At 45.1% G+C, this 14,384-nt stretch overlaps 1 protein-coding gene across 5 annotated transcripts in view; it reads right to left on the bottom strand.

The window, feature by feature from the left end:
• Nucleotides 1-3,317: 3,317 nt before the first annotated feature.
• Nucleotides 3,318-14,384, bottom strand: part of LOC126534118 (transcription factor YY2-like) — a 48,808-nt gene continuing 37,741 nt past the window's right edge. For 4 of the 5 annotated variants that reach the window (XM_050181334.3, XM_050181336.3, XM_072289271.1 and 1 more), the window contains one exon: nt 3,318-7,186. In XM_050181334.3, coding sequence (XP_050037291.1) covers nt 7,117-7,186 — 70 coding nt within the window. In that variant the 3' untranslated portion in view covers nt 3,318-7,116. The other variant, XM_055072678.2, reaches the window with a different exon arrangement.

Genomic DNA, 14,384 nt, shown 5'->3' with positions numbered 1-14,384 from the left:
TTCCGGGTACGCATTCGAGCACCAGACGACCACGCAACGCATCGGCATTCTTCATCATCATCATCATCATCATCATCATCATCAGCCTGGTTACGCCCACTGCAGGGCAAAGGCCTCTCCCATACTTCTCCAACTGCCCCGGTCATGTGCTAATTGTGGCCATGTTGACCCTCCAAACTTTCTAATCTCATCTGCCCACCTAACTTTCTGTCGCCCACTGCTACGCTTCCCTTCCCTCGGAATCCAGTCCGTAACCCTTAATGACCATCGGTTATCTTCCCTCCTCATTACATGTCCTGCCCATGCCCATTTCTTTTTCTTGATTTCAACTAAGATGTCATTAACGCGCGTTTGTTCCCTCACCCAATCTGCTCTTTTCTTATCCCTTAATGTTACACCTATCATTCTTCTTTCCATAGCCCGTTGCGTCGTCCTCAATTTAAGTAGAACCCTTTGCGTAAGCCTCCAGGTTTCTGCCCCGTACGTGAGTACTGGTAAGACACAGCTGTTATAAACTTTTCTCTTGAGGGATAATGGCAATCTGCTGTTCATGATCTCAGAATGCCTGCCAAACGCACCCCAGCCCATTCTTATTCTTCTGACTATTTCACTCTCATGATCCGGATCAGCTGTCACTACCTGTCCTAAATAGATGTATTCCCTTACCACTTCCAGTGCCTCGCTACCTATCGTAAACTGCTGTTCCCTTCCGAGACTGTTAAACATTACTTTAGTTTTCTGCAGATTAATTTTTAGTCCCACCCTTCTGCTCTGCCTCTCCAGGTCAGTGAGCATGCATTGCAGTTGGTCCCCTGAGTTACTAAGCAAGGCAATATCATCAGCGAAGCGCAAGTTACTAAGGTATTCTCCATTTACTCTTATCCCCAATTCTTCCCAATCCAGGTCTCTGAATACCTCCTGTAAACATGCTGTGAATAGCATTGGAGAGATCGTATCTCCCTGCCTAACGCCTTTCTTTATAGGGATTTTGTTGCTTTCTTTATGGAGGACTACAGTGGCTGTGGAGCCGCTATAGATATCTTTCAGTATTTTTACATACGGCTCGTCTACACCCTGATTCCGCAATGCCTCCATGACTGCTGAGGTTTCGACTGAATCAAATGCTTTCTCATAATCAATGAAAGCTACATATAATGGTTGGTTATATTCCGCACATTTCTCTATCACCTGATTGATAGTGTGAATATGATCTATTGTTGAGTAGCCTTTACGGAATCCTGCCTGGTCCTTTGGTTGACGAATGTCTAAAGTGTCCCTGATTCTATTTGCAATTACCTTAGTAAATACTTTGTAGGCAACGGACAGTAAGCTGATCGGTCTATAATTTTTCAAGTCTTTGGCGTCCCCTTTCTTATGGATTAGGATTATGTTAGCGTTCTTCCAAGATTCCGGCACGCTCGAGGTCATGAGGCATTGTGTATACAGGGTGGCCAGTTTTTCTAGAACAATCTGCCCACCGTCCTTCAACAAGTCTGCTGTTACCTGATCCTCCCCAGCTGCCTTCCCCCTTTGCATAGCTCCCAAGGCTTTCCTTACTTCTTCCGGCGTTACTTGTGGGATTTCGAATTCCTCTAGACTATTCTCTCTTCCATTATCATCGTGGGTTCCACTCGTACTGTATAAATCTCTATAGAACTCCTCAGCCACCTGAACTATCTCATCCATATTAGTAATGATATTGCCGGCTTTGTCTCTTAACGCATACATCTGATTCTTGCCAATTCCTAGTTTCTTCTTCTCTGCTTTTAGGCTTCCTCCGTTCCTGAGAGCTTGTTCAATTCTATCCATATTATACTTCCTTATGTCAGCTGTCTTACGCTTGTTGATTAACTTCGAAAGTTCTGCCAGTTCTATTCTGGCTGTAGGGTTAGAGGCTTTCATACATTGGCGTTTCTTGATCAGATCTTTCGTCTCCTGCGACAGCTTACTGGTATCCTGTCTAACAGAGTTACCGCCGACTTCTATTGCACACTCCTTAATGATGCCCACAAGATTGTCGTTCATTGCTTCAACACTAAGGTCCTCTTCCTGAGTTAAAGCCGAATACCTGTTCTGTAGCTTGATCTGGAATTCCTCTATTTTCCCTCTTACCGCTAACTCATTGATCGGCATTCTTGCAGCAGCTTAAATAACGAGCGCAACAGGGAGAACGCATGCAGAGAGAGGCCCGTCAACTCGCAAATGATGAGCGAGCAATGCGCCTGGCTGCCTAGGCGCAACGTGGCCCATCTGAGAGATAAACAGTTACGTACGGTTCTTCAACACTCGCCATATTCGCATCGCTAACGCTTTGCCGCCAGGTGCAAGCGCCGTCTGCTAATAACAAAATTAGGTCATTACCAGCGCTGCGGCTTTGCCAAGATTACTTTGAAAGTATACGATAGGCATTTATAGTTAATTTAGCTTTAATGAAATTTCATTTCAATTGGCCTTTAATTAAAACATCAGCACATGCTTAGGAAAGCGCGTTGTTCTGAATTGCCTTTGAATATCAAATGCAACTATATTGTTTCCTGCAATGGGTTGCTTTCTACTAGCGTTTCGACAGCATGTGTGACGTATGGAAAATCCTTTCGGTAGCGAGTTCTCGTTCACATAAAAGCGCGCAGTCTATCTTGGACCGACCTTCTGCAAAAGCTTGGCTAGCTATCTGATCTCTTCCTTTTTGAACACCACCTGTACAAATGCCCTTATTTGTCATTGTACAATACTGTGCAACACCGTAAGTCACTTTACAACAAAAAACAAGTACTGCACAATGGACGAGCAGGGTCCAGCATCAGTTCAAGGTGCACAACAGCCAGCTTTTCTTATAGCGAGAAGCTAATCGAGTATGAGGGGGCTTATGGATTTTCCCAACATGACAGTCAGTGCTTCGAGAACCTAAATAATGCTGAAAAACTGAGAAACCAAATGCTCCCTTACAATATTTGTTTGCCTGATCTGGCTTGCAAAGTTACAACCAGGAGCATGGCAGGTGTTTTGTATATTAAAGATTTTCTTTCCTCTAAGAACATTTACTGAGGATCCAAAATTTTCATTTGTGCTTCTTTCCTTGCTTTTTGAAATTTTACATCAGGATTATCAAGCGCTCAGCAAGGATTAGACTACATGGTGTGTGTGTGTTGGAACCAATACACGTCAAAAATAAAATGTTCAAACATTACAGGACTGCAATTAGCCCACTTCTGGCAGTAAGGAAAGAGTTAGGTGTTCCTTTTCCTACTGCCGCGGCGTGCAGCACCAATACTGAGCACAAGCTTCAATGAGAACCAACAGACCACAAGAGCAAGCAATCACAATAGAAAGTCCTTTTTTATTATTCTCCATACTCACTGTTGCACAAAGCAATCTGTACAGCAAACAGACAAACGTGTCTCCTCACACACACCAAACCAAAACGCTTTGAACGCGCGGAACAAGGATAGCACAGCATCAAAGCACCCTGCTAACAAGCAGCGTGCAGTCAGTACAAACAGACAAGAAAACTTAAGGAAAACAAAAAGTGTTTGATGAAAGTTTCTATGACTACACGCGCATACTATGTACATATATCCAATAATACATTTGTTTCCCCGTCAAGCTCAATACAAGGACTGTCGCATCTGAATTCACCAATACATCATTACTGGAACACAAACCCACCAGCAAAAAATAATAAGAGGGGAGGGGAGGAGGGAGAGAGAGACCCAGCACTGCACACAGTGTTATATTTACATGACAGCAGCTGTGAAGCGGCCCCCATTTTTCTTGCCTTAACACACAAATATGTGCACCGGAAACAGCATACGTAGAATTATGGTGAGGTCCAAATGCTGAAGGAAAACCACTGTGTGGCTCTCAAACAGTGCGAGCACACATTTTCAATGTTATCGTTCTGGCTGTGTTTGCAAAACGTGCCTGATGTTGCTTGAGTCTGCCAGCTGCGTTTCTTCTAGAGGGCAAGTCCAATTATTGTACGGGACAATTCCCCACCAGTAGAGTCTACCACTGGCCATCAGCGAGTTGTCTCAGAACAATTATATCCACTAAACATTCGACCTTAGGTCTTCAGCGTACAAGATGACGCAAGTACGAACCAAAGGTTGCCGTTTCTCGCCAAACACACAAGAGAAACAATGCATGCTGGATTCGGTACTAGGCGTACAGCTCCAATCACAGTGTGATGCTTTCATTTGCTGTCAACATTGGTCATGCAAACGATCGGCAAGCTGCATCATTAATGGGAGCCGCAGCGTGCCACAATGTCGTCAAAACAGTGCACCATTCAAGCAGGCAACCTTCAGCTGGACTCTATGGGCAAATGTTAATTTGTCCAGTGGGGGGCCCACAATTCACACAATACAGCCGCACACAGTGACTCATCTTTTAGCTGGTTTTATACAGAAATCCCAGTGTTGAGGTCTCAGCTATGAAACACAAACCGTCAAAGGTTCTTCTATAATAATCAAATACTAGATCCCACAAAGCATGTAAGCGGTCTCATGAAGAAAAAGAATAACAGAAGAGTACAGGAACACATATTCAGTAAAAACTGGTGACACTGTGTTACACAAGGTATAGACATCATCAATGCCCATTCAGGAATTTGTATCACGAGTCTGTACACACTTCTCCTGCGGACGAAGCCATCTGAAAATATTTCATTCTCTGCTACAAAAGTCGACGTGCTGGCGACGAGCAAACCTGACTCGCCAACCACACGTGGAGAGCCACCTTAGACAATGCAACATGCGCCCTTCACTCACAAAGCTTTCTAGGCAATCACACGCTGGCTCACTAAACCTAGATGCGACAAATGTTGACTGTACCGTACACTTGAATGTTGCAGCCTTCTCGGCATGACCACAGCTCGTGCGACCCTCTGAAAGTCGCCACAAGTGTCACTGACAATGGTGAATAAGGTGCATGGTGTTGTGATTTTAAAAAAAGGGGGGTGGGGTGAAGGGGGGGCTAGGTAATTGACTATAATAAAAAAAAAACTGAGAATCAGTTTGTAAACAACTACCCCATGCCTAGTGAAGAAAATGTTGCCGTCCCCTACATTAAACGGCAAGCAAATGGCAAAGCAGGCAGGGAAGCTGCAACCTACTGGTGTCAAGGATCATGGGAACTATGTACAGTGAGATGTGCTAAATATGACCAAAAGTCTGCTGTGTGCCCACATACACCAAGAAGCAGCACACTTTCTATATTCACATAGAAAAAAAAAGTGCACCTAACGGGCGCATGTCGACAGGTGAGAAAGGCAAGCAGCAAAGTCTTCGCAGAAGACCACAATTCTATATAAAGTGCTGTAGCAAAGTAGACATAACAAATTCCAAAGCAACATCTCTGAGATGTAACTTGCCTGCCAACCTTGAAAAAATTTTGTTAGAAACCTTTTTGCATATTTTGCTAACTAGAATGCTGTGCTATGACCTGACAGCATAAGTTGTGCACATGACTACTTTGCATTCTTTTTCTTCTCACTTTTGTCGCAGCTCAAATTTCTTGAAGTAAATATGTTTTGATACAGATACACTCCATGTCTATTTCCATAAACACAGACACAACCAAACTTTAGAATTTAAACTTTCTTCCCTCCTTTTTCTTGATAATAGTTTACACTGTTCTTAACCATGTTCCAATGTGCACACGAAAAAGGATTGGTGAAAACAGAGGAGTGGCCCTAAACCTAATTGAATGAAAAAAATGAGTAGCGAACAAAAATCCAGGCACCCCATCAATCCTATTGTATATCTTATTCGAACTGCACAAGACACCTGCTTACTGTAACTGCGGTAGCTGCTTGGACACCATGCACCTATGCCCTACAGATAGCTTCGACACAATCGGCAAATGCCTGTTACAGTCTTTAAAAAAAAAAACACGAGCCCATCAGACGTTTTGTAAGGCGCATGGGACCGAGTAACCAACTCTCAAGGAGAATTTTGACCACAGCAGCTCGAGTAGGCAGCAGCAATAAAATGCATGCCACTGACGTCAGTTTGGCAGTGATGCAAGAATGCCAGTTAAGCTTACAGATGCAAAAGACTCAAAAGCGAAGCTAAGCAACATTGTGTTTCAAGCTCATTTTTACGAGGCAGCACACTGTGAGTCTTCAATGCTTACAATACGGACCATTTTCTTCACGTGTCGACGCTAGCGTGTTTCATTGATTGCATGACCCACGAGCCACTTCATGGCATTCAGAGCAAGGAAGCACATAGGAAGAGAAACGAAAGAAGATCTCACAACAATTTCATGCTGCTACTATGCTGGTTTTTACCACTTAGCCTTGTCCTATGCTACGTGACATACCGAAAAAGTCACATCATCATGCACATGCGTTGCCCTTTTTATTTCGCACAGGCTCGAGGTTTCATCGCCATTCAAAGTTGACGAGGTTTATGATTTACAAATTTTGTTACTGTTGTAAGTGGGCTCAACTGCATGCGCAAGAGTGTGACGCCTCTAGAAGAGACAACTCAGCAGGCTACACAACGACTGAAAAGATGCAACACTGGGCGGACATGTAAAAAAAAAAAGTCTACATTTTCGGTCTTGCCTTTAATGCCTGCTACAGCTCGCTGGAATCTCAAGTGCACCCCCCCTCCACAAGCTAATCTTGGTGTATTTTGTGAATAATAATAATAATAACAATGTTCGTCTAGATGCTGCTGTTCAGAGTAAAGCAGTACAAACAAAGTAATGAGGAACGGCAAAAACAAGGTGAAACAACAGCGGAAGTCCAACAGCGGAACCATGAAAAACACGTCAAAGCCACTCATCAGGCGATTCACGCTCACACACTTCTGAAGCAGGCAAAAGGGAATTCCATACACAAATTAACGAAAAGAACTGACTTCAAAAACCAAACAAGACAACATGTAACGTCTGACTCGCCAACAGTCGGGGAAAGCGGAAGTTACGCACTGGCACCAGGGTTGGTGTTCTAACTTCGAACAGCTGTGACTACATTAGCAGTGGCCAGCGGCTGTGGCTCTGTGCTGCTTTGCTGCCCACCTTCCTCTTAAAAACAAAATGAAAGAAAAAAAAGAACATGAAGTTCCTGTTTCTCTTGTCTGTGTACATGTGTTTTTTTTTTTTTTTTTAATCCTGGTCAAAGGTGAACGTGACCTTCTGCGACTCAACATCCGACAGCCTCTGTCCTGTGCCGTTTCTGCAAAATAAAAAGAGGGAATAGAAAGAAAGGAAGAAAAAGAAGTTAATGGGAGGGAGGAGAAAAAGAAGGAGGGACAAAGAAGGTGAACAGAAAAAGAAGGAAAGAACAAAACATTTGTTGGTTCAGTTGGTTCCACACAAATCTTGTGATACACATGCAGCGTACAGTTGCCTTTGATGCGAATGAAAGCACCCACAAGGCGGCATACGTTCAAGCCACCTTGTCTGGCTCAATATGGCCAGAATGAACACTTGGCTGGTGAGTTCTCGGCACCACGCCAAACACAGACGAACTACACTAATGTATGTCCCAGTTTCAATCAAAGGCAACTGCTCCCACAGTAAATAAATGTGGGGAGGGGGGGGAGGAAACAAAAACAAAGCTTCATAAAGCAGGGCACTTGGTTTCATGAATCGTTCAAAGAAATTTCAGTCAGGCAAAGAATCAAAGCCAGGTGTCACCAGAAACAAAAATCCCTTCAGAGTGGCTGAAACCCGAAGCCCACTGCTACTCACTCAAACAAATTACAATGCATAGTGCAATGCTCTTGCTAAAATGAGAGATATCACACTGCCGATGCTAGCGAACAACCAATCCAACGAAAGCCAATTATGTTCTCAATTTTCTTGGCAGTACAGTATGCCTGCCCCCCCCCCCCCCCTCAACAAAACTGAAGTACAAAAGAGTCAGGGTTAACTAGAAACTAGAACACATTCTTTCATTTCTGATGTTGCCATTTCATGCAACGCCAGCATGGCTTACTATGGGGCCCACACCATCTTTGCTGGCCAGATACACAGGATTGAAAGTTGCACCATCAAGTAATGGCTCGTAAGGGCAGCTTTGATTTATACTTATGGATTCTTGTTCGACTTGTCCACAGCAAAGACAGTGTGAATGTTGTTCTATGATGGGAAAATTTCTGGCACATTCTACTTCAGCTCTACCAGCTGGGAAGTAATTGAGACGATGTTTATTACAAGCATCTGGCTGGTTAAGACTGCTTTTACAATACATACAACTTGTGCTTATCACAAAAATGATAGGACTTCATTGTGATAAGTGAACAGTGCTAGGCAAAGTGAGCACAGGGACAGCTACTCCCAACAAAAATGTTAATTTTTCTGCCAACATTTTCCACAACTGTGTATCCCATATCCATGACAAATCGGGAAATGAACACTCCATGGCCGCTGATAACATCTAGGTCAGAAAAGAACACCAGGAACCTTTACTTTAAGCATAGCACCTGGCACCAGTGAAAGTGTGTTGCCTGTACACCAAGCCCTCTAGCTGAGTAGCACCCGCTACATACTACTACACCTGAACACACAAGTGCCTACTGACTCGCGCAGTTCCATAGTTGGATGAATCTTGACGTTCTGCTACATAAAACAGGGACAAATAACAAGACCTACTTTCCATGTACGATTGCGCAAGCATGCTCAGCAACTCAGCACACACACACACTTGGTAAAAAACGAGTCACATGACATTTTGTAGACAGGCAGCGAAGCTACCACTGAGGACTAAGCATTCACTCCATGCTTAAATATAGAGCGAATGTGGTCAAGCCTGCTCACAGATGCCCCATTTAACACAAGCAGTTTAACGCAGAAAAAGACAAACACCTGTCAAAGAATATGCTAGTAAAGTGCAAGCCAACACATCAAAGGCATACACCAAACTACACTCGTCGAGTATGGTCAAGCAGGTGCCTCTGGCCTGCACATGTGATTCCAGGCAGTAGATACTGGCTTCAAAATCCACTGGCCAGGAGTACAAGGGGCACAGTAGTCTAATACTGCAGAAGAGACTGTGAGCCCCTTAGACCTTTTTTAGATGGGTGGCTTTAATCGCAATTTGTGTTAAATGCAGTTAGCACAGTTACACAACAGGCTGTTAGGCCACTAACTGCATTTGACAGCAAACCGAGCTTGGCAACCTCAGTTTAGAGTAACCAACCTTTTGCATCCCAAAAGGGTGCGAAACGACTTGATGCAACTACAGAGACCACCATATGCATCTCGAAACATAATCTAACAGCTCTACGCTCTAATGCTCAGAATGCATGCTGCTATGGCAAGATGGCGGCGAAGCTCAAACGACAATCTTCTCACCGGCGAAGGACTGTAGAAAAGAAACAAGCGTGGCTCAAGCTTCACGAATCAGCAAGCACTACTGATAGCTGTCTACACCAGTTGAATTAGGTTCATGATACCACATAACGTATATTCACTGATTAGAGAATGCTGCACCAGCTTCAGCATTTTACTTGGAGATGCCAGCCATTTCGATAGGAAATACGGCAAAAAAAAATCTGACAAGTTATGAGGCACACCGTGCCTATGCGCCATGCTGCCTTCTCACTGTTCATGCCATACTCTCATGTAAAGAATTAGCTCTAAATTAAGACACGGGTGTAATACTTTTGCACTGTATTGTAATTGAAGGGGAAACTAGCGGCAGGCCCTATTCATCACCACCGTGAGCCATGAACAGGAATGCCCACGTAACTTGCCTGGATGGACTGCATTTGGTGCTCACCATGATTGAGAATAACTCTCGTTAAGTTTAATGCGGATAAGGCCTCCCGTGAAATAATGACATTAAACATCCCTTAAACTAAAAGGCGCTCGCAGTAAGGAGAATGTATTTGCAGTTAATAAACCTGAAGCCACTGTCATTTAAGTCTACTTTACCAAATGTGAATAAACTGGTGTCATTGGCTTGTTCTCTGCATTGCACTCATAAAGAACTTTCGAGAAGAACCCAACAGGCGCTGCACTATAACTCTGGATCACTACGAGCAGGCCTGACCATACTAGTCGCCGACCAATAAATCGGACACCGATAATCCGGACATGCACGTTAATTCGGACAGCATTGCGGCACCGCCAATGACCCCAGAGACTTAATGAGTAAAGACGACCGATATTTTGGACAGCCGTCAGCTCTACATTCTATTATTCGGACTCCGTCCGTGGCTGCAGCATACGCCAACTCTGCCACCGTTATTTCCTCTGGCAACCTAGACAAGACATCAAGTATGGCCTCAGAGATTACACGCTAGACGGTAATCTCTGAGGCCTTATTTTGGTCACCGCTCTAAGCCTCTGAGATTTAAGTGCAAATGCCGATCTTGGAGGCTTTGCCTGAACTGCGAGATTGCTTCAATATTTCGATCATCACATCCTTTTCTGGCACCCCCATGAATGGCCCATTATCGCCATTCAGTTTGTTGAGTCAGAAGAGGCGCTAGTTAGCCTTGGGAGTAGCGTTCTGCCATGCTGTGCTTGTTTGTTTAGTTTGCGTTCCAGATAGTGCTCTGCTGGCTCCAACAAGTCTCTCTCGTGAAGTTAAACATAGGCCATGTGAAGTGCACTAACGGTACCCTCACAGCCTGACTCCGCAACGGAAGAGGTTGAACTGCTGCCTACCACAATGAGCTCAAATGTGGACAACACTGATGACCTGCTAGGCTGCGGTGTGCAGATTCCTGCCGCCGTTAGATCTGAAGACTTTGCAGATGTCGACAGCGCGGCTTTATCGTGTGCCGAATTGAACGATGACGAAACAATTGAGAAAGTTCTCCCACCGTCAAACAGCGACTCCGACTTGGATAATAATGTGCCATGTGCCTCAGAACCTTGCACGTGCAGATCTGGCTCAAGCTTTTGCAGTCCTTGCATCGGCTTACAGCAAAACTCAAAACTGGCAGAAATAGAGGCAGACTTTGTTGCACCTAAGTGGTGTGCATGCAGCAATGCAGTGACCACTTGTTCCTTACACAGGGGCCCTAAAACGTAAATAAAGTGATCTTTTTTGGATACATTCGTTTTTTTCGGACATACGATAGTTCGGACTTATTTACGTTCCCCGTGGAGTCCGAATTATCGGTCGTCGACTGTAGTCAGAATAGTGGTAGCTAACTGGCTTGCCATCGACCTATTATAATAGCCACACACACACAAAAAAAAAACAAGGACATACAAAGCAAACTTTCTTGCACAGTTGCTTTCAGTCAGCCTAAAACAGGTTCCAATTTATGGCTTTATGACGGCGCACTGCATCCGTACCTGGCACTTTAAGTACCAAAGCTTTGAGCATGCGCCAATAACAAAATCCACACACACACACTGCGTCATTTATGGAAGCGTCACTTGCAACCTGCGCTTGCACAACGAAACAGCAGGGTACACAAGCTCGTGAGCTCATTGCAGAAATCAGTTTGCAGCAACCATCGAGTTTCCAAGAGCTTTCAAAAGAACAAAAGGCCTGTTGCCAGTTCCTGAAAGGCGGAGCCAGCAGAACTAACCGATGAGCTGAACAAATCTTTCCTCACTCTCAGTGTTACGAGCTGTCCATCGCTGCTGGGCATGGTATTTATTATAGCTTTCTAATTTATTAATTACTTCTCTCCACCTTGCGGATTTCCGCAGAACTACTACGTCAAACACTTGCCTTTGCTTCGCGTGTTGTCGACAAATTCGACTTCCCCTGCCATTTGCTAGCCGCCTGGTTAGCTCAGATGGTAGAGCGGCTGCCCCGGAAAGGTGGTGGTCCCGGGTTTGAGTCCCGGACCAGGACGAATTTTTCTTCAACTCTGAGCCCTTTCTTTCGAGGAACCCGTATGGGTTTTCTTTGCAGCAATTGCTACGAACGGGTGGATGTCTGATTTTCCCTTTATTAATTACTTCTCTCCACCTTGCGGGATTCCGCAGAACTACTACGTCAAATTATAGTTTTCACTTCATGCGAAACACAGAAGCTAATGTGCAAAGAGGATGGAGAGAGGTGACACATATAAAGGCAAATAAGGTTTCTGGCCCCTTCCTCGGGCCATTGCAATGGTACGATTGTCAATGCATAGTGTAATTTTAGAGTTGAAATGGTCAAATTTGCCCCAACGCGGGTGCAAATTACTCCCTCCTTTCAATGCCTGTAAACAAATTTCCTCCCATGCAGTGCCAGCGGAAAACTCGATGGATGCAAACTAATGCGGGCAGAGTGTTTTCTCACTCAAGGCGAAACTGAGTGAACCACAGGTGTTCTGAGAAATACACACAGGAAAAGGGCCACAGGGCACAGGAATGCACTCTTTGACGGGGCACCAAAACATGCCAGACATTTATGCCTGATGAAGTGCGCCATGGATATTGTTTTTGTGCAATCCACAAAAATTATTCAACAAAAGAAGCAGTGCACTTTTTTGCACATATGCAGTACGCATTTCTCAAAAGTGGTGCCAGTCAAAGGCCTTCAAGCAAACTGACATTCTTTGTGTACAGGCTGGCTTCAGTACGAGTACCGTAACACCATGCCCCCAAAGAACATGATCAGTCTTTGCCAATGAACGGTTAACCAGTCTCAAACAGGGGCTGCGAAATCCCATGCCATAGCACGGTACTATCCATGAGAGAACTTAAAGGCTGCGCCATTTTCTGTTGCCACGTGTGCAACTTTTCTGGCTTGCCTACCTTGCACTCATCGTAGGAGTTGCCCCTTTCTGGCGTTCCAGGACTGCAGATTATCAATCCAGCTTTGCCCGAGCGTGCCTGTGAGCTCGACGGTGGCATGGGGAGGCCAGCTGCCACTCTAGGCCCCGAGAGAAACTATGCATGCAAGCTCAAGGCAACCTGACACTGTTCCACCAGGTTCCAGGTGTTCATTCAAATTTATGATGGTATACAGCAAGAGCAGTAGCCAACTAATGGCACATTGGCTGGTCACTTTCAAGTGCTTTAAAGCACTCTGGCAGCGCAGTTCACACTCCAGTGGTCAAAATCAAGCTCTTTGAACAAATCTGCCTGGTTCTGCCAGAGCATTCGGAGGCGCCCTCACATTTGACCCGAGAACACGACCAAGATTTCGCAGAGTTCTATTCACGCGACTGATGCAACTTCTGTTGTTGATGCAGCATCAGCAGCTATCTGCAGCGGCAGGTGCACGCCTTTGGTCTGCCATGTTTGTTAAAAACGTAAGTGCCAACCTGTTTGTTTCCGCTTACAATTTCCGATTGCTCTGGTAAGCGGCAGTACATTTCGCTAGGGCACAGTTTCTCCAACTCTAATCTAGAATGGTCTCCACATCGTCGCACAGCGAGTCAGCGCACGGTAGGGCCCAGCCCAATATGCCATAACACTGATCTCGCCCACTCTTATCTCTGAGCCCGCAGCTTGCTCCATTCCTGTGCACTGTGGTTGAAGAAGCAGGTCGTGAGAAATGCAAGAAATGGAGGGGACGAGGAAAATGGGAGAGTGAACAGTGGCTATCAGAGGCGAAGAGAAGGCTGGCGGGGGCATCACCATCATCACTAATAGTCTGACGCTCCCTGGGATCCGCTACCAGCCAGGAAAGAAAGAGGAGGAGAGACAGCAGGAGAGAGGGAGAGGAGAGAGAAAGAGAGTCAGCCCAGCCATCTGCCAGCAGCAAGTCTGCGCATATCCCCCATGCATGTCAAGACTCGGGAAACAGGGACATTGGGAACTGACTGGGCTTCACCTCACACTTTGGGGCAGGAGTGACTGTGCCTTTGCGAGCCTGCCATACAATTTCTTTTGCAATGCGCCCTTTCAGTGCAGCAAACAAACCCCTCTCGTCAGGGTGCATAGGTAACACCATGGTAACAATGTCCGCTTGCTGTGAACACCAGTGGCAAGCATTTAGGAAAAGATGTCCCAACAGTGAGGACAAGACAAAGAAAGCCTTGCATGCACTATCATGCTAGAGTGAAATGTGTAATGTGAGAAGACAAACTTTCCCTTTCTACATTTGCCAGGGTGTGTGACAGTGGTGTGATTCTTCTCAGAAATGTTTAGTTTTGCTGCTAGAGCACATTTAGAGCACATTTAGTGACTGCTTAAATCACTGTCACCCATTACAGTTACGAGTAAGAAATTGCAAGAGGTTTTACCCCGTTTCATCCCACTTGCATTCCATTCTAGAATGATGGCGCCAATGCATGCCACTCATGCCCTCATACACCTTTTGCAAACCAGTAAATCTTCAAGCAAGTGCCCATTTTCTAAGGCCGAAATAGTGCAATTAGCCCCATTTGGCAGACCAAAATAAGCCGCTCAATCATGTGTGCGGCAGTGGCAGTAAAATGCAAGGCTCCCAAAGAACTGACATAGGGTTATTACCTAAACAGTCTAACCTCGTTATAACGAAACCACAATTTACATGTAAAAAC

This window comes from Dermacentor andersoni, chromosome 7, assembly GCF_023375885.2.
Source record: "Dermacentor andersoni chromosome 7, qqDerAnde1_hic_scaffold, whole genome shotgun sequence".
Classification (NCBI taxonomy): domain Eukaryota; kingdom Metazoa; phylum Arthropoda; class Arachnida; order Ixodida; family Ixodidae; genus Dermacentor; species Dermacentor andersoni.
Note: the sequence above shows the minus strand (reverse complement) of the source record. Positions and strands in the feature narration are given on the sequence as shown.